This window comes from Arachis hypogaea, chromosome 17 (genome assembly GCF_003086295.3).
Source record: "Arachis hypogaea cultivar Tifrunner chromosome 17, arahy.Tifrunner.gnm2.J5K5, whole genome shotgun sequence".
Classification (NCBI taxonomy): domain Eukaryota; kingdom Viridiplantae; phylum Streptophyta; class Magnoliopsida; order Fabales; family Fabaceae; genus Arachis; species Arachis hypogaea.
Genome location: NC_092052.1, coordinates 72,952,807 through 72,973,171, shown reverse-complemented (window position 1 = coordinate 72,973,171; position 20,365 = coordinate 72,952,807). Strand labels below are relative to the sequence as shown.

Sequence of the window (20,365 nt, the reverse complement as noted above, 5' to 3'; positions counted from 1 at the left end):
AAAGAAAAAAAGAAAGAAATAAAAAGGAGACAAAATGCCCCAAAGCAAAGTTCAATAAGAATCAATACATAAGTATTGTGAAATGAAAAGGAAATGCATGAGTATGTGAAAAAGTGAAAAATGGGTAGTTAGGTTAGCTTTGAAATTGTATAGGATGTCATAGGTTAGGTGGAAAGTCTAAGCTTATCAAGGATTCAAATTTCAAGTCCATTTGACCAAATATGCATCCTACCTTGACCTTAGCCCCATTACAACCTATGAAAAGACCTCATGATAATTGTATGCATGCATGAAGTAATTGTTGATTGTTAGATAAAAAACAAATCTTGGAAAGCATGATTAGGAGAGAATTGAGTGGATCGACCCTAAACACTTGAGTGACTAGAGTGCAAACACTTCCGGTGAGGGTTCGATTGCTCAATTACATGTCCCCACCTATGATCATCACTCTTCTTGCAAGTTTATAAAAATATTTAATAACTCAATTCAATTGTGGATTAGATTTGCTATTGCCTTAGCCCTTGTGCCTATATATGTTCTTTTAGAAATTAATTTATTTTGACCAAGTAGTTGCATTCATATAGATAATTGCATTTAGATAGGATGCATTTAGTAGTTGTTACATTGAATAAATGTTGAAACCTTTTATTTCCTTCTTGATTTAGCATGAGGACATGCTATGGTTTAAATGTGGGGAGGTTGATAAATCCCATTTTTAGGGTCTATCTTGTGCTTAATTTAGGGGATTTTATCACCTTTTCTCACATCTACCCAAGGAAATAGCATGGTTTCATGATTGTCTCCTAATTTGTGCTTAAGTATGAAAACATATTTTTTAGGCCCTTAATTGCTAATTTTGATTCACCTTTGATTCCAATAGATGCCTTGATATGTTTGTTATTGAATTCAGATTGGAAAGACTAGGAATGGATCAAAGGGATGGAGAAGAAAAGCATGCAAGTAGAGAACTCATGAAGAAACAAGGATTTGGGATGCTAAGATCGACGCGCACGCGCAGCAGACGCGCACGCGTGGAAAGTGACGTCGCAAGGCGACGCGTACGCGTGGATAGCAATTTTTCAAGCGACGCGTACGCGTGACCCACGCGCACGCATTGGTGCTCGCACGTGACCCACTTAAAGTGAATCTACTGGGGGGCGATTTCTGGGCTTCCCAGGCCCAGATCCAACTCATTTTCTGATGCTATTCAACTCAAGGAATGAAGAGGGATCAACAATCTAGTGAATTAGTTTAGTTTAGTTTGGTTTTGGAGGGAAAGTTAGTTTGTAGAGAGAGAAACTCTCTCTTCTCTCTAGAATTAGGATTAGGTTTAGGTTAATTTCTTATATCTAGATCTACTTCTTCTCTTACTTCAATTTTCCTTTTGCTTTATGAATTCTTATGTAGATCTCTATTTCTCTTTCAATGCAATTTATGATTTTCATGTCTTTTCATGTTGCTTTGATTTTCTATTATGGATCTACTATTGCCTTTGTAGTTAGATCTCTCTTTAATTCTTGCAATTCATGTTGTTTACCTTTATTGCCTTCTATGTGTTTGTTGAAATACCTCTTTTAGTTATGAGTTAGATTTTGTTCCTCTTGGCCTAGGTAGAGTAATTGGTGACTCTTGAGTTATCAAACTCCTTTGTTGATTGATAATTAGAAGTTGCTAATTAACTTGAATGTCACTAAAGCTAGTCTTTCATCATGATTAGGCTAGGACTTGTGGAATCAAGTTAATTCATCCACTTGACTTTTCTTCATAGTTAGAAGTTAACTAAGTGGGAGCAATGGACAATTGTTGTCACAATTGAGGAGGATAATGAGGATAGGATTTCTAGTTCTCATACCTTGCCAAGAGCTTTGTTAGTTGTTAATTTATTTCCTTTGTCATTTATATTTCTTGTCTATTACCTCAAAAACTCCAAACATACTTCATAACCAATAACAAGAATACTTTATTGCAATTCTTAGGAAGAATGACCCGAGGTTTGAATACTTCGGTTATTTTTATAGGGGTTTGTTACTTGTGACAACCAAATTTTTATATGAAAGGATTATTGTTGGTTTAGAAACTATACTTGTAACAAAATTTCATTTGTAAAATTCTAAACCGTCAAAAATCTATGCATCATATACCAACAATCTTGCCAATTTAATATAAAATAATTAATCTACTTTTGGGTGTGATTTTTAAATACCTTATAGCAACAAACACAATATATATTTTTACATTATCAGATTTGACCATTTTGATGGCTAATAAATAATTCTAAATACACAAAAAATTTGCACTGCTAGAATTTTTAAATATTTATTTGATTTATACAAATTGAACAAATTAATTTATGAATAATCATAAATTTTATACCCTTGTTCTGACAATTAGAATTTGATTTTTTTTTATTAATACATAAATTATTTTTAAATAAAAGATCTTAAAATTTACCATTATCACGTCATAAAAGCATAAATAAAATACATATTCACCTGTAAATTATAGACACACCATATTTTTATTGCTCTTACTGATCTTTGTGTTATGAGCATACGTTCTATTCAATTGAGTTATTGTGCAGTCTTTTAATATTTTTGAATGCTTTTTCTCTCTTCTTTCTTTTTTTTTTTGTTGATGGCATAGAAAAAAAAATTAAAATTATTACTTTTTAAAAACGTTTTACTTTTCTTGTCACGTATTTTTTTTTAAACCAATAGCTTCTCTATTTTTCTATCTCAAAAAAGAAAAGGAATATTTTTGTTTTATTATTTTAAAAATTTTACTAATTCTACTTTTTTTATTAAATAATAGCCATTATATTTATCTCATTATAATTAAAATTAATTTTATTAATTATATGGACTACATTATTATATTAATAAAATAACTTACACTTTTTTTTATCCCTTAAAGTGGAGGTTCAAACAATCGGTATTTTAAATTATAAATTTTAAAATTATAACTTATTCTTCTCAAGACTGTTTTAGATATTGTCGGTGAGACAGATATATAGAAATTATAGATTGAAAAATTTATTGGTTCTAAAATAAGGATAGAACATAATGTCTTTTTCTTTTTTGTATAAGAAACAAAGTATTCATTCAGTTTTATTATTTTCTAAAATCGGGATGGTAAATATCCGTCTCTGTTTTTGTTTTTGAATCTGTCTCTTTATTTTTGTTTTTGAATCTGTCTCTTTATTTTTGTTTAACAGACATAATCTAAATGCAAATTGAAAATGTGATGACTCCATCCTTTAAAATACTTCTATACTTGCGTTAGTAGTTGAGTTTGGCCATCATATTCAATGTCACTCCCTTTATTATCTCATTCTTTTAATTTCAAATTAATATAGTTGTAGAATACTAGCAAGCAAATTATTTTTAAGTATTTATTTTTGTATCCATCTTCATGTTATTCATATATATGATGATATGTATAATCATGTGGGTAAAAAATATGAGATGATATCTCCATTTTATTTTAATCGCTTTGGCTAATATATATTTTAAAAATTGAAGTTAAAATTATTAATTAATTTATTTTAATAAAAAATATACAAATAAAGTTTAAAGATATTTTTTATTTTTGAAATTTGTTAAAAATTTTAAAAGTACTCCTAATTAAGTTTTATTTTGTTTTAATTTTATTTAAAAAGTTTTCGATCTACATCAAATATACTCTTACAGTTAAATTTCTAAGAAGCTTAGGGTCAATCCAAAAATAATGTTTGATAACTAAGAATTAGTGACAGAACTATGTTTGACTTGTCTGTATTAAAAATTATCGTTGTAAAATTATTACTAAATTAATTTTAAACTTTTTAAAAAATTAGTTGTCAATAGTTCATTTAATACAAATAAAAAATTTTTGAGACAAAATTTAAAAAAAAATAAAATTTAAAATAATATTTTTAAAACTTGTAAAAAAATTTGAGAAATAAAAACATATTTTACCCTTATAATAATCCTCTTTATTATAATTGAATGTTCTTTAGTAACTAATCATACAAACCATCAATGGCTCTATTTCATATTTCATATACAAAAGAAAAAATTCTAGTGATGAGAAAGTGGCTGTTTTAGAATTTAAAAAAAAATAAATAAAAAATTTAATCATATTAACTTAAATATCAGAATATCTTTTATAAGAGAAATCCTATTTGTCTTTTAAATTTTTAGTTTTTAGTTAATTTTTTTATTTAAATAATATTACTTAATTAATTTAAATATTTATTTTTATAAAAAATTACTTATTTTTTATAAAAAGTTACTTATTTTTTAGTTTTTTTTTTTTTAAAACTGAATAATAGACAATTTTTAAAAAATATCTAATTACACTGCTTTTATAAATATCCATATTTTATATTTTTGATGATTGGAAATACACTTTATATTATTCAGTGGAAAAAAACAACTCAACATCGTTAGGGACGATCTACAGCGCCGTAATTGAACAACACAATAGCAGTACTTATTAAGCTTTAATTTAGCTAAACTCTGTTTAGTTTGTCTATATCCATCAACTAGAGTCCTAAACAATGAAGCATGCCATAAATGCAGCTGACTTGGTAGCTCCAGCATCCAAAAGGGAGTTTAGGAATTGTATAACATGGAAATTGAGGTTCTTTAATATGTGGCATGTAAGGATTAACTATTTATAACTTCAACGCTTCCATTTATGGGAGCAAGAAACGTAAATGTGCATGAAGATAAGAGAGACACATTAACATCCAATGTATGCATTTAATGCGATTGGAAATATAATGTTGTAGTAGTAGTATAACAGACGTAAGCTAATTAATGCAATAGCCATATTTCAGATCTTCATTTGCTGTCATTAATTATAGCCTTTACTTGACTGATCGTGTGTTTAGATTATTTTAGATTCAACATGATTATTTCTTGAAAATAATAGTAGTAATCAAAACCAAACACACCTAATTTAGCCATTTAGGTATTTGATGAACTAGATGAGTCAAGTTATGTTACTATAACTTTTCTCTTTTACACTTTCACGTTAAGTTTAGGAAATGTGGTTGATTTGTCATAAAAAAAAACCTTTCGTTTTTGACAATCTGTTTAAAAATAAAAAAACAGATAATATAATTTTTTTTTATTTTTTAACAAAGTAATATGAACAAAAAAAATATAGAGAATCAAATTAGCTATTATATATTTATGTATAAATACATGTGTTAATTGTTTAACTTATTTTAAAAAAAAATACTAAAAAACTATCAAAATTTATTATTTTTATCTATCAATTAGTCATTAATATTTAAAAGTGCGGACTAAAGTATGTTGTTAGATTATTAAATTAAAATAATTAAGTTGATATAACTAATTATGATGGTCCAAAACAATAAATTCTAACGACCTCCTAACATTTCTCTAATTTTAATAAGTATTTTATATTTTGACATGTATTTAATATTTGTAATTGATTTATTGGTTGAATTTTGATCTACACATAATATAATTGAAAAAATATTTTCAAACCAACAGGCCCTTAGTTTTTGTTATTCTTCCAAATTTTGCCATCAGAGAGAGCTAATTTCGATAGTAGGCTGACATGTATCCCTGTTAAAAAATGAATAAATAATAAAGAAAGCTAAGTTCTGCGGATGATCTCATTCAATTTGTGCAGTACTTTATGTTGTTCATTTAAATATTGCTTCAGCAGATGCTTCGGTTTTCTAGTAAGTAGTATCTTCTTACTATTTATGTGTTATATATTGACCTCTTATTCAATTCACTGAGATGCTATCCTTTATATTCATGATGTCTGTTGAACTTGGAACAAGAATAGTAGTTCATATATTGGAATTTTAACAATCAACAACCTAATTTAAAATGAGTAGCATACAAACGAGTTTATTACATACCCATTGATGAAAAGTCAGTAGTTAAATGGCTACATATATATATATATCAAAGTGAAGTTAATAACAAATTAGAGAAACGCGGTTCTTCTCATTACTAGAAATTACAATGACATCACAAAGAACATGCGCTCTTGCTATTTGATAGTTAAGAGGCCTCATAAACCTCCATTCTTGAAAGAAAAAGGGGAAAAAAGCCTACCGAAATTTTACATCTAAAAACATACACAATAATTGTAGGAACGATCAACACCAGCCACTTTTCTATGTACATAGATATGATTAATTATGATAATAATAATAATAATAATATTATAGTATATATATGTTAGTTTCTTAATTAAAATCTTAATGCTTATATATATAATCTGCTGCCACTCATCACACTCATTCAGTGAAAGTCAAATTAAATTACCCATACTAATTAAGCAGAACTAGAAGATTAATTAATTAATAAGTGAGATTTATCATTTCTGCATTCATGAATCAGCACAAGAGGCTGCATCTGCGTCTCTTCAAGAATGAAGGATTCTGATCTGGTGGATGCATGAACTTGCAATTAGGACAAGAAGGTGATGACTTGCAAAGCATCACCAGCATGTGGCACCTCATGCAAACCGTTGCAACCATCTCCTTCTGATCTTCGCCCTCCAGCAACAACCACGATGGCAGTAGTGGCGGCGACGAAGATGACGGCGACGGTGATTGTGATTGCGATGACGATGATGATGACGTGTCCTTATTGTTGAACACGTCGGCTAATATAGCAGGGGAACTCTTCTTTGTGTCTTCTTTTCTCCTCAGTGATTCACATGTCAGGTTCAGCTCAAGGTCTATGCCCGTTTCAGGGGTTATCTTTGAATCCAATTTCTTCATGTTCATCATCTTTGTGTTACTCATATTTATATGCCCTGACTGATCCATATGAACCAACAGGATAGATTAATTAATTAACAAGAATGCTGAGAAATCATTACTGTAACAATCAATTTCAACCAATACTAGCAGATTGTTAAATAAATCTAATATAAAACCCATTAAAAATGAACCTTAGTTTAGGTTTCGTATGTTCTTACTTTTTAAAAATTTTTAATTTCTTTTCTTTGCAATAATGTGAACTACAATATTGACTATGCAATAAGGATTATTAGATTAATTCACAAAATAACCAAAAGAAATTAAACTATAAGGTACGCGTGAATATATATACCTGAATAGTGAGGTGGTGGTGTTGTAATTTAGCGGAAGGTAGCGGAGTCTGAAGGTGAAACTCTATATCAAAGATGGATTTATTGATTTTCTGATGAGGATTTGCTTCAATCTTTGAGGATTTTGATAGGTCCTTGAAGAAATCTTCGGTAGTAAGTAGTGGCTGTTCCCATTTTCTCTTATTATTGTTTGATGAAAGTTTCAGCTCTGAAGGACTCTCGGGCAGCGCTTTGTGAAAGGAAACCATAGCTTAATAGCTAGGTAAGTAGGTTACGTTACGTTCTACTCCTCTTTAATTTTTCTGAACACACTAAATTTATAGTGTATGATCGAGTTTGTGGTGTGGTGAGTAAATAAAAATGTGAATGGAGGAGTGAGATTAAGTTGGTTATATAGTTGGAGGTGTAAGGGGACACAATACTTAACAAGGGACGAAATTAAAGACCTTTACTGGCTACCTTTGAATGACGTGTTTCTCAAGCTGCCTCGCTCCTCATTCATCATAACATGGATTTATTTATTTATGTACGCATTTCCTTTTTTTTTTTTTATTTTACTTTATTCATTTTTAGTTATTAATTATTTGAACTTCTGATTTCCGGCTCTATTTATTTATACTTAGGGCTCTTTGTCACAGGCTGATTAATTTAAAGAAAAATTTATAGATAACTGTTTCTAAGGACTATCTTTTTTAGATGTATTTTCTATTTGCAGTTTTTAGGGTTAGAATTCAGAAGAGTAAAAATAGAACACATAAAATTTTATTTATGTGTGCCAATTTGCATTTCTGCTATAATAATATAGTTTTAAATCGATAAGACTAAAGTGACAATAATCTAAAATTATTTTATTTAATTTAATATTTATACTTTTATGTATATAATATTTAAAAGTATATATTTATAATATCAAAAGTAATCTAATTATTTCAGTGATAATTATAAAATAAAATAATTTAACACAAAAAAATTTAGATTAATTTAGACTGAGTTTCTATTGTCTTATAAATATTTTTTATTTTAAATATTGTGGTCGCAGTCTTAATACAAATAGCATGACAATCCGAAAGTTGAAGAGAAAAAAAAATGTATGCATATTTAATTATCACAACTGTTATGATGTCAATGCGATATCTAGATACTAGCAATAAGTTACTTCTAACAATTTTTATTAATTTTGTTTTCTATTTCTTTTAATAATATGAATTTTCTTTCTTATTTACGTTATATATATATATATATATAGGAATACAAAAGAACTACATACATAAATATAATCAAACTTTATAAAATATATAATTAAATTTGTCAATTTGATTCATACTTATAATCAAATTAAGTGACTTTTATAGTCAACATAAGAATAAATGTAAAAAATACAATGGTACGGTGGATGATTATTTTTGTATGTTTTTCTAAAATATCTAATTCAACTATTGTCAAAAAAATTTATTTGATGTAAAAAATTTTATTATTTTAATAGTTAATTATTTTATTAGAAAAATGTAAAATAATACAATTAAATATATGTAAACATACTTACTGTTTGATCTTCAGTAAATAATACGAATAAAGATATAAATATGAATTTCCATATTTCAATTATATTGACTAAATTTAAAGATGTATGCAAACTGCATGCATATATACTGTTTTCTTTTATTATTTTATCATCTGTCAATTATGTACGTGTATTTGACTATTCATCAAACTGTTGATATTTATAATAAGTTTAATTTGTATGTTATTAGATATCATGTCTTATCGGAAAAAAATATTACACATCAGGTCAAAATTCCACTTTTACACTAGCAAGATAAGGTACCACTGCCCCTTAACTTATCATAGTAATATTTTGGATACATTTTAGTATTTAAGTTATAAGTTGAAAATTTGTTCGATTCTAATTTTTTTTCATATAAAATTATCTATAAGATTTAATTTATTTTTAAAATTGTCTTTGTCTTAGAGACTAAAATCGTACAAAAATGACGACAGAAGTGAAAATAGAGGTAAATTGTAAATAACTTCTTTTTCTTTTTCTCTTTCTCCTTCTTTTTTTTCCTTTTTCCTTTTGCAGGAGTAGAAATATTCTTTTTTTTATTCTTTTGTTATGGGTAATTTGGTCCAAAATTTTAATATTTAAGTGAAAATGATGATTTTAAAATTTGGTTTTAAACCTTAGGGACAATTTTGTATGCCTAAAAAAGTTAGGAACAAAAAAAATTTTCGACTTATACCTTAAAAACCAAAATCATACTTAACTCTAATATTTTAGAATAACTAAACATATGATGATTCATTATTTCAGGATATTTATTAAGTAACTAATTATTTTATTAGTATTAACAACAAAGAGATTTCACTTAAAGTAAAAAGGATAAAGTATATTTTTTGTCTTTTTTGAAGTTTGATAAAAGTTTTAAAAATATCTCTAAGTTTTATTTTGTTTTAATTTTGTTCCAAAAGTTTTCGATTTGCATCAAATATACCTCTAACGACTAATTTTTCAAAAAATTTAAGACCAATTCAACAACAATTTCATAAGAACAACTCTAATCACAAGCAAATCAAGTATAATTTTCATGCATTATTATTAGATTGATCTTAAATTTTTTGAAAATTTAGCCATCGAAGATATATTTGATGCAAATCAAAAATTTTTAGAACAAAATTGAAACAAAATAAAATTTAAGAATATTTTTAAAATTTTTACCAAATTTCAAAAACAAAAAATATATTTTACCCAAGTAAAAATTTTATTTATACTCCATCTAATAATAATAATAATAATAATAATAAATTCCAAAATGAATGTACAAAATGAATCATAAAAAAATTTCTCAATTTCTCGACATAAAATAAACAGACACAACATATATAGTCTTTGCATATATTAAATTATAAATTTGGCTCCTCCATAACATGTCATACTAGAAAAAAAAATAAGAGAGCTATTTAAATAAAGATATTAAAAATATTTTTTTTAAAGATATTTTTTAAAAATTAAAATTTAATACATATAATCAATTAAATTATGTTATTTTTATTAAAATTAGACCGAATAAATTAGTTTAGCAAAAAAATTAATAAATTAAATTTTGAATCGATATAAATTAATATTTTTTATAAAAAATGACTACAATATTTCTATTATAAAAAATAACTAAAATATCCCTTATATATATATATATATATATTTTATTAATATATATAATAAGAGTATTTTAGTTATTTTCTATGATAAGGATATTGTAGTAATTTTTTATAAAAAATAATTAGACTGATTTAAAATTTGATTCACTATTTTTTAGTAAAATTAAAATTTTTCTGGTCTAATTCTGACAAAAATAACACGATTTAATCGATTATATGTATTAAATTTTAATTATTAAAAAAAATAAAAAATATATTTTAAACATCTTTATCGGACCCTAGCCACAACCGAAAGAAAAGTTTTGCTACTTATGAAATTAAAGTCGGTGAGACGGGGGAGGGAAAGAGATGTAAAGGAAAAATATTTATAAACATAACATATATTTAACACATACTTTAAAATATTTATAATACTTTATTTTTATGATAATATTTAAAATTTATAATATATAAATATGTGAAAAAAACTAGTCCATATAATTATTTTTAAAAAAATTATATTAAATATGATTTTGAAAACATATAAATATATTTTTTGATATGTATATGGTCTAGCATAATTAATGTTGGTAGTGTGTACAGTTGAAGGGAAGAAGGTCCTTGAATGCCAAAGGGTTCTTTATTTAATGTTAAGATAATAACTCCAACTTCCCCAATTAGGTCACTGAAGAAACTAAGAACTTTAAAGCTCTCCAACACCCTCTTCAGCCATTAAAACGAGCACCGAACCACATATCCTTATATGCATGGATATGATGACCTATGGTATTTAACACACTCTCTGATGGAAGTAAAGGCTCTCTCTCAACACCTTCGGCTATTAAATCAACCAAGTCCTATAATAGTATATGAGTTACCCAAACAAATGAACAGAGAAATATATTGTTCCTTCTCTCTCCTTAATAAATCCTTAGAACAACCACTGCCCATCTCATCTCTTGATATATCTTCAGCTCCATTTCATGCATTCATGCTACTAATATTAATAATGTTAAGTAGTTCTAACTTCTATGTTCTAACTCAATGCCCCAAAAATAATAACAGTTAAGAGACAGTCTATCCAAAGCAAAGACTTGCATTTAATTAGGGTTTACAATTTCAAAAAGGAAAAAAAATAATATCACAACTAATAATTTAGTATTTTACACTTGTTCTATTTGTTATAACTCGGTTATAACTGATCTATTTATACTTTCGTAGTTATGATTTTTTATTTTAATTATTTATTGTAAAACTTTATAACCGACCAACACTTATAATTCTACAACACTTAAGAAAAGAAAGCTTTTGATGAAAAATATAGGTTTTAAATTCCATTTGAGTTTCTTTTAAGAAAATACCAAAAATTAATTTAAGTGTTAGAATACTTTTTGTAGGTATTTACATTTCGTATATTTTTTAATGGACATATATCTCATTCATCAAGAAGAATATGAGCTTATTCTAAAGTGGATGAACTATATAAAAGAGTGATTAGTTATACAAGAACAACACTTGCCATCTTAAAATCACAAACAGATAACTCAATTATATTTTCCCCTAACTTTCTTTTCAATCTAACACATGCCAAAAATTAGTTTAAAATATGAAATACCTTAAAATATAAAAGTTATCATAGTCATATATTCTAAATAAGGTGATGCTTTTAATATGCACTTTCACGCCTAGATCAAATTAGAGAATAATATTTATATGATTGGACTTGATACTATTAGATTTGAAAAATCTAACTTATTAACTCAAAACTAAATTGACTTATCCAAAACTTACAAAGGCTATCATTTTCTAAGAATTCTAGTGCACACTACTCAGATACACATCCACTTCCTCTAAGATCAATTTTTTATATAACTTAGTTGGTACACTTCATCATTACCGTATTAATGTTGGTTTCGGTTTTTTAATATATATATATAATGTCTTTTTCAAATATATTAACTGTTTAACGTGAAAATAAAAATAAATAAAGCGACCTTCAATAATATAGAATTGAATGACAACACAACATATTTGTTTGAAAGTACGACATACAAATATATAATTTGCATGCAACAGATTGATGCATCATGCATTTATATATGATATGCAGTGAAATCCAATAATGAAGTGCCGTATTTTATATCCGTAATGTTAGAGAAATAATTTTTAAAGATTTAATTATTCTGTATTTTTAGTTTTATTAAATTTTTAATTAAATTTTTATATTTTTTAATTAATTTTTATATTATTTTTAATTTTATAATTAGATCTTTTTTAATATAAAAAATATTAAAAATAAATTGAATATTTATCTTTAAATTAAAGATATTTAGAATTAAGAACTTAATTAGATCTTTAATTATATATATTTTTTTAAAAAATATTCTATTAATTTTAATATTTTTGACATGAAAATGACTAAATTACAAAACTAAAAGTAGTATAGGAATCTAATTGAAAAAAAAATTATAAAGACCTAACTATAAATTTAATAAAACTATAGGAACCAACAGAAGAATAATTAAACCATTTTTAAAGTAGCAGAGAAGGAGTACGTACTCCGTACTCAGGGAAAATGAGAGAAGAAGAGAGCGGAAGAGAGCGTTTGAGGGTGAAACACGGTGAGGAAGATGGCCATGCCATCGGAAGAGATAAGGGGAAGAGCGTGGGAGGGATTGCATCAGGTGTAAAGGAGGGATCAAGTAAGGGCGACCTTTTTAGCTCTAGGGTGACTTCCAAAATTTCTTTCCGTGACAAGGTTATTCTGAACCATACAAGGAGGCAATTGTGATTAAGGTTCTTGAAAAAAATCTTAGTTACACGGCCATGTTTCACAAACTGAAAGGGGTATGGAGGATCACCAGTGGATATGAAATCTTGGATGTGGGTTTGGGGTACTTCCTCGTCAAATTTGATCGCATGGACGATCGAGAAAAGGTTTTACTAGGGGGCCATGGATGATCTTCGGTCACTATATTGCAGTCAAGCCGTGATTACCGGATTTTAAACCTTGTGAGGACACTTTCGGGGAGACTATGGTTTGGATTCGAAACACTGGTTTGAGCATATGGTACTATTAGGATAAAGCCATGATGAGAATCGCTTCTGCTGTGGGGAGACCAGTCAGGGTGGATCTGGCTAATAAGTCGACAGAGTGGGAGAAATTTGCTCGGGCTTGCGTGCAAATTAATCTTGGTTTGCCGGTGGTCCGAAGTGTGATTGTCGATGAGTTTGAATATAAGGTGGAGTATGAATGTTTACACCTTATTTGTGACAAGTGCAATTATTTCGGGCATCCAACAAGTGACTGCAGAGTGATCCCGATTGAGTTAGAAGAGGTGGATCAAAAGAAAACATCAGTGACCAAGTCGGCGACCCAGATGGTGCAACCACAGGAAGCCTCAAAGGAGAAAATTTTTGAATTTGGATGCAATCCCGAAGATTCAGTGATAGTTGTAGATATTGGAGAGGAATTGGGTGATATGTTGTTTGGGAAGGAAGTGGGGTCCCAACATTTGGGAGATGAGGCTGGCTGGACCAAAGTCAGCAGTAAAAAGAGAGAAAAATTGAGTCAATCAAACAAAGCCCAACAAACCTCTAAAGACAAAGTGTTGTTGCACTCAAATCAGAAATTGGGCCAAAATCGTGACTTTGGGCTGCGTATGAGAGGAGCTGAACCAGGGGTGAAGACCGGGTCGGTTGGCAGATCTCAAGCATGCATGGCGTCTTCCAAACAGCAAGGGATGAAGGGCAAAGCTGTCTCCGTTGCGGTGCCGACTTTCACTTCCATTATCAAAAAGGACACAAGAGGTTGCGCCCTTCTTCTTTGCAGAATTCACCGTCGACTCCGAAATGCCTTGGCGATGTCAGCAAGCATCAAATCAGCGAATTGCATGGGAAGGGTTTCTAGTAGAGGGACACAGACAAACCGAGCAATAACCGGGTAAGGACAAGCAAGTCTCAGGGGGATATGATGGTGGATCTTTATCATCTCGTTAGGGACTTCGGCTAAGGTTTGTCCTTTTTACAGTACAACTGTTTTATGGATTATTTAGATTTAAGCTTTCTATTTTGGAATATTAGAGGGGCCTATAATAAATTGGCCCAGGTTCATAGTAAAGATTTAGTGAATAAATTTTACCCTACTTTTTTTATTTTGTTTGAAACCCATATTCTTTTCGAGAGGATGAAATCTTTTTGGAACAACCTAGGTTATCAGGATGTTGGTGTTGTTGAGGCTAATGATCATAGTGGGGGTATCTAAGTTCTATGTTCTAATTCAAATATTTCTGTGAGAGCGTTGGATGTAGTTGATCAATGTATCAGTTTTGAAATTTTTATGGGCAATACTTCTAGTTACTGCAGTACGGTGTATGCTAATCCACATATACATCGGCGTAAAAAACTGTGGGGTGACTTGACAAGGATTGCTAATATGATCTACGGACCTTGGATCATGTTAGGGGACTTTAATGATGTTCTGTTGCAGAGTGAAGTTAGAGGGAGGTAGTTTAGACTTGCCAGAGCAGAACAATTTGTGAAAACATTGGAGGATTGTGGGTTGTTTGATATGGGGGCTATTGGGAGAAGATTCACTTGGTACAGGAGGGTTAAAGGTGGGGTGCAGGTGGCTAAGAAGCTTGATAGAGCAGTCATCAACCAGGACTGGCGACTAATGTTTCCGGAGGCTTATACTGAGGTGCTAGCGCGCCTTCACTCTGATCATTGTCTGTTGTTCACTAGGTGCAAGATGGCAGAGAGGGCTACCAAGGGCCATCGTCCGTTCAGATTCCAGGCTGCATGGATGACTCATCCTCTTTTTAGGAATGTTGTTCATACAGATTGGAATAAAAGAGCTACAGATGTGGTCAAATGTTTGTTGGAGGTTCAAAAAGATGCAACTAGCTTCAATAAAAAGGTTTTTAGTGATATTTTTGTTAAGAAAAGGGAGCTAGAGAGGCTTTTGAATGACGATCAGATTACTCTGGAGAGTCGGGAGGATCAACAGTTTAGGATCAAAGAGCAAGTTTTACATCAGGAACTAAATGCTATCCTTCTTCAAGAAGAGCTGTTGTGGTACAAAAAATATAGAGAACAATGGGTGAGATGTGGAGACAGAAATACACAATTTTTTCATCTGCAGACGGTTATTAGGCGAAAGAGGAACAAAATTCATGGGTTGTTTTTGGAGGATGGGTGTTGGGCCACGGAGACTTTGACTCTAGAAATGGTGGCAAATTCTTTCTTTCAAAAACTCTTTTTTACAAGGGAGGATATTGACCTGGACGCCTGATAAACCACTATTTTATGGTTTATCTTGTGCTAATTTGAGTGGTTTTTATCAAGTCTTTGCACACTTATTTATACAAATTGCATGATTGTTCAATTCCTTCCCAATTTTGTTCTATGGTTGAAAACTTGTTTCCTAAGCCTTTAAATTGTGTATTTTAATTTCCCTTTATACCATTCGATGCCGTGATCTGTACGTTAAGTGTTTTCAGGCTGTATAGGACAGGAATGGCTTAGAGGATGGAGAAAAAGTTTGCAAAGATGGAAGGAACACAAGAATTGAAGGAGATAACCAGTGAGGATCGACGCGCAAGCAGGGCTCACGCGTGCGCGTGATTTGGATATTTTTACAGCGACGCGTGCCATACCTGACGCGTACGCGTGATAAGCGAGAATGCACAGCGACGCGTGTGCGTACCTGACGCGTATGCGTGACTGACGCGTACGCGTGACTGACACGTACGCGTGACATGCGCTGATAAACCACAATTTTATGGTTTATCTTATGGTCAATTGAGTAGTTTATATCAATTCTTTACTCACTTATTCATATGATTTGCATGGTTTTACATTTTCCTTCCTAATTTTGTTCTATAATTGGAAACTTGCTTCCCAAGCCTTTAAATCACCAAATATTAATTCTCCCTTTATACCATTCGATGCCTTGATATGTGTGTTAAGTGATTTCAGGATTTATAAGACAGGAATGGCTTAGAGGATGGAAAGGAAGCATGCAAAAGTGGAAGGAATACAAGAAGTTGAAGAAATTGCTAAGCTGTCTAGCCTGACCTCTTCGCACTCAAACGGTCATAACTTGAGCTACAGAGGTTCAAATGAGGCGGTTCCAGTTGCGTTGGAAAGCTAACGTCCGATTCTTCGAAATTATATATAATATACCATAGTTGCTCTGACGATAAGTGACGCGCATGCATGAATCCACGCGCACGCGTGGTTCTGTAGAAAACCAGCGACCTATACGGACCAAAATTCGCCTCCAGCGATTTCTGGGCTGTTTCTGGCCCAGTTCTCAGCCCAGAAAACACATATTAGAGGCTATAAAGTGGAAGAATCCATTCATTCAAAAAATACAACATTCATTATTCACAATAGTAGGTTTTAGATGTAGGTTTAGAGAGAGAAGCTCTCTCCTCTCTCTTAGGATTTAGGATTAGGATTTCTCTTAAAGGTTATGTTTACTTCTTCTGCATTCCAGGTTCAATGTTCTTTTGATTTAGTTTCTCTTCTACTTTTATTTACTCTATTACTTTAGTTGCTCTATTTCTCTTGGTAATTACTTATTTAGCCAATTTGGCTTATGAACTCTTCATGTTAGATTTGAATATTCTATTTGATGCAATTTGAGGTATTTCAGATTTATGATTGCTATCTTCTATTTATATAAATAATTTAGATTTTTCTCCCTTTGCTTTGGTTAAGTAATTGGTGACACTTGAGTTATCAAACTCAGCTGTTGATTGAAAATTGAAATTTGCTAATTGATTTGGATACCTCTAAAGCTAGTCTTTCCTTGGGAGTTGACTAGGACTTGAGGAATCAAATTAATTAGTCCACTTGACTTTCTTTTATTTAGTAAGGGTTAACTAAGTGGGAGCAATAAACAATTCTCATCACACATGATAAGGATAACTAGGATGAGATTTCCAGTTCTTATACTTTACAATGGTTTTCATGATAATTAATTTACTTTATTATTAATTTATTTTTTTTGTCATTTAAATTACTTGTTTCTTATTCCAAAAACCCAAAAATATACCTTTTTTCATAACCAATAATAAATCATACTTCCCTGCAATTCCTTGAGAAGACGACACGAGGTTTGAATACTTCGGTTATAAATTTTATTGGGTTTTGTTACTTGTGACAACCAAACTTTTGTATGAAAGAATTCTCTGTTGGTTTAGAAACTATACTTACAACACGATTATTTTTATAAAATTATTTATTAGCAAGAATCTATATCGTCAAAATGGTGCCGTTGCCGGGGAATTGCAAACGTGTGCCTTATTATTGGTTATTGTAAATATTTGCTTTTTTGTTTCTTTGTTAGTGTTTCTAGTTTTAGGAGTTTATTTTTATTAATTTTTATTTTCTTTAGCTACTATGAATTCTCACCCCTCTGGCTTTAAGTTTGGTTCCAATGTTGTTAAAAGGAATGGAAGCTATAACAGGAACATGCATCAAGGTCAAAACAATCGAAGATGAAAGGAGCTACGAGGATCTGATCAACCCTTTCGGCAACAACACCTTCCAAGATACCATGGACAACGACCATCCTACAATGCATTCCAAGACAATAGTTATGGTGGACCCCTCTGTGACAAACCACCTCCACCAATTTACTATGGTCAAGAGCCATTCCGAGGTGCGTATTAAGATGATAGATATGGTGGACCCCCTTGTAGTTACCAACAAGCCCCACCATATACCAATGAACCACCTCCTCAACATAGTTTTGAACCACCATACTCACAAGCCACCTACAACCATTCACCTCCATATGACCCTAACCCTTATCCACCCCAATTCCAATCTAATTACCCCTAAGAACCACCACTTCCATATGCACAGTGTCCATATCCATCGACCCAAGAATCACAGGCTCGCCTCAAGGAAATAGTAGATCAATTTCATGCAACCCTTCATCAACTGGAACAAGAGATAAATCAATTAGCTTCCCGACGTTCGGAGACTCAAGGAACCCTCATGGCTTCATGTGGAGAATCTAATGAAGAACGTAGCATGAAGGAGACACTAGAAACTCCAGTGGACAGTAAGAAGCATGACTTTGTACTGGAACAAGTGGAGGAAGCCGGAATTATCAAAGAAGAAGAAGTGGTTGAAGACTTAGGAGATGTGGAACGTCCATGGGAAAGCCCAGTCATAGAGCCCCCTTCTAAGGAGTTTGAATTTGATGTTGAGGAGGGTGTACAACCTCCAAGGCATATCATAGTTGAAGACTTTGAAGGGGATGATCAAGAGATGGATTCAATCATTGATTAATTTTTATCTATATATGAATCCTCTCCCATTGGACTTGACATGGAGATTAAAGAAGAAGAAGCACAACCTCCCATGCCCTTGGTGAACAATGAAGAAGAGATCGAATTAGAAGAAAGCTACCAAGAGGAAGAGTTTGATATTAAAGAAGCTTGCAAAAAGGTGGAAGTTGTCAAGGAAGAGCTCAAGGGAATGGAGCTGGAAATTACCTTGCCAAAGTTGTTGGAGACCTCTCCCCCAAAGCCATCATCGCCCATTCCTTCATTCAAGTGGGTAAATCTTTCATCTCTAAGCTTAATTAGCCCAATTGAATATGCTTTGCTTGAGACGGATGGGTAACTTAGAGCTCTTTGTGGCTATAAGAGTAAAAGGGAGATGGTTAGTGGTAAGGGTTGTCATGCAAGGTTCAATATGGTTGTATGCTCCAAATTGAAGTACAAAGGTTGGTATAATTCTCAATTGAATGGGTCTAGGAAATTGTTTGGATGTCTCCATAAGAATTCCGACTGTTCATCACCCAAGTGGAAAAATGATGATCAACAAGAAGACGGGTGCAAAAGCAAGGTTTGGGACCCCAGAATTCATTCAAACAATCAACACTCTTGGGGCCTTGTCACTTGCTTTAACTTGCTTGAAGGCTTTATGCAAATAGTATGGGATCCCGGAGGACATTGGATTCATAAACATTGGTGGAGATTCCTGGATGAGTTCAAGCACAAGCCACCATAACAGGGAGCTCATTAAATGTCCAACTTTAAGGACTTTAATTAAAAGTGCTATGTGGGAGACAACCCACCATGGTATGATCGTTCTTTTTCAGTTTTATTTTATTTTGTTTTATTCTTAGTTTTATTTTATTCTATTTTTCTTAGTGTTCATGCATGTAGTCTGCATTTGCATCTGCATTCTGCATAAAAAAAAAATTTTCGCACGCGACGCGCAAGCGTTGTTGACGCGTCCGCGTCATAGGTGCATTCGAAACAAGGAAGAAAAGAAGCAGAGAGTGGTGCACGAAATTGTGATGTCCAGGCTCAAACAATCCCCGGCAACGTGAGCAACTTGGTGCTCTGATCTCAATACATAATTGTCACAACTTCGATACAACTAACCAGCAAGTGCACTGGGTCGTCCAAGTAATACCTTACGTGAGTAAGGGTCGAATCCCACGGAGATTGTTGGTATGAAGCAAGCTATGGTCACCTTGTAAATCTCAGTCAGGCAGATATAAAGTGATAATGGTGTTTTCGAATATTATATAATAAAATAGGGATAGAGATACTTATGTAAATCATTGGTAGGAATTTCAGATAAGCGAATGGAGATGCTTTGCATTCCTCTGAACCTCTGCTTTCCTGCTATCTTCATCCAATCAGTCTTACTCCTTTCCATGGCTGGCTTTATGCAAGGGCATCACCGTTGTCAGTGGCTACATCCCCTCCTCTCAGTGAATAATATGCTCACGCACCCTGTCACGGCACGGCTATTCATCTGTCGGTTCCCGATCATGCTGGAATAGGATTCACCCTCCTTTTGCGTCTGTCACTAACGCCCAGCACTCGCGAGTTTGAAGCTCGTCACAGTCATTCAATCATTGAATCCTACTCAGAATACCACAGACAAGGTTTAGACCTTCCGGATTCTCTTGAATGCCGCCATCATTCTAGCTTACGCCACGAAGATTCTGGTTAGGAGATCTAAGAGATACTCATTCTAGCTTAATTCATGTAGAACAGAAGTGTTTGTCAGGCACGCGTTCATAAGGGAGAAGGATGGTGATGAGCGTCACACATAATCATCACCTTCATCACGTTCTTGGGTGCGAATGGATATC

The 20,365-nt window shown here is 31.5% G+C and overlaps 2 protein-coding genes across 2 annotated transcripts; one reads left to right on the top strand and one right to left on the bottom strand.

Annotated features, from left to right (window-relative positions):
* Positions 1-5,955: 5,955 nt before the first annotated feature.
* On the bottom strand, positions 5,956-7,678 carry LOC112767017 (uncharacterized). The gene is made up of 2 exons (XM_025812903.3): positions 7,095-7,678; positions 5,956-6,799 (listed from the first exon to the last, which is right to left on the bottom strand). Exons 1-2 carry the CDS (start codon positions 7,338-7,340, stop codon positions 6,371-6,373), a joined length of 675 nt encoding a protein of 224 aa, XP_025668688.1. The 5' UTR covers positions 7,341-7,678; the 3' UTR covers positions 5,956-6,370.
* Positions 7,679-12,802: 5,124 nt separating this feature from the next.
* LOC140180628 (uncharacterized) lies at positions 12,803-15,520 on the top strand. The gene is made up of 5 exons (XM_072221884.1): positions 12,803-12,929; positions 12,986-13,164; positions 13,308-14,170; positions 14,584-14,733; positions 14,833-15,520. Exons 1-5 carry the CDS (start codon positions 12,803-12,805, stop codon positions 15,518-15,520), a joined length of 2,007 nt encoding a protein of 668 aa, XP_072077985.1.
* The last annotated feature ends 4,845 nt before the right edge of the window (positions 15,521-20,365 follow it).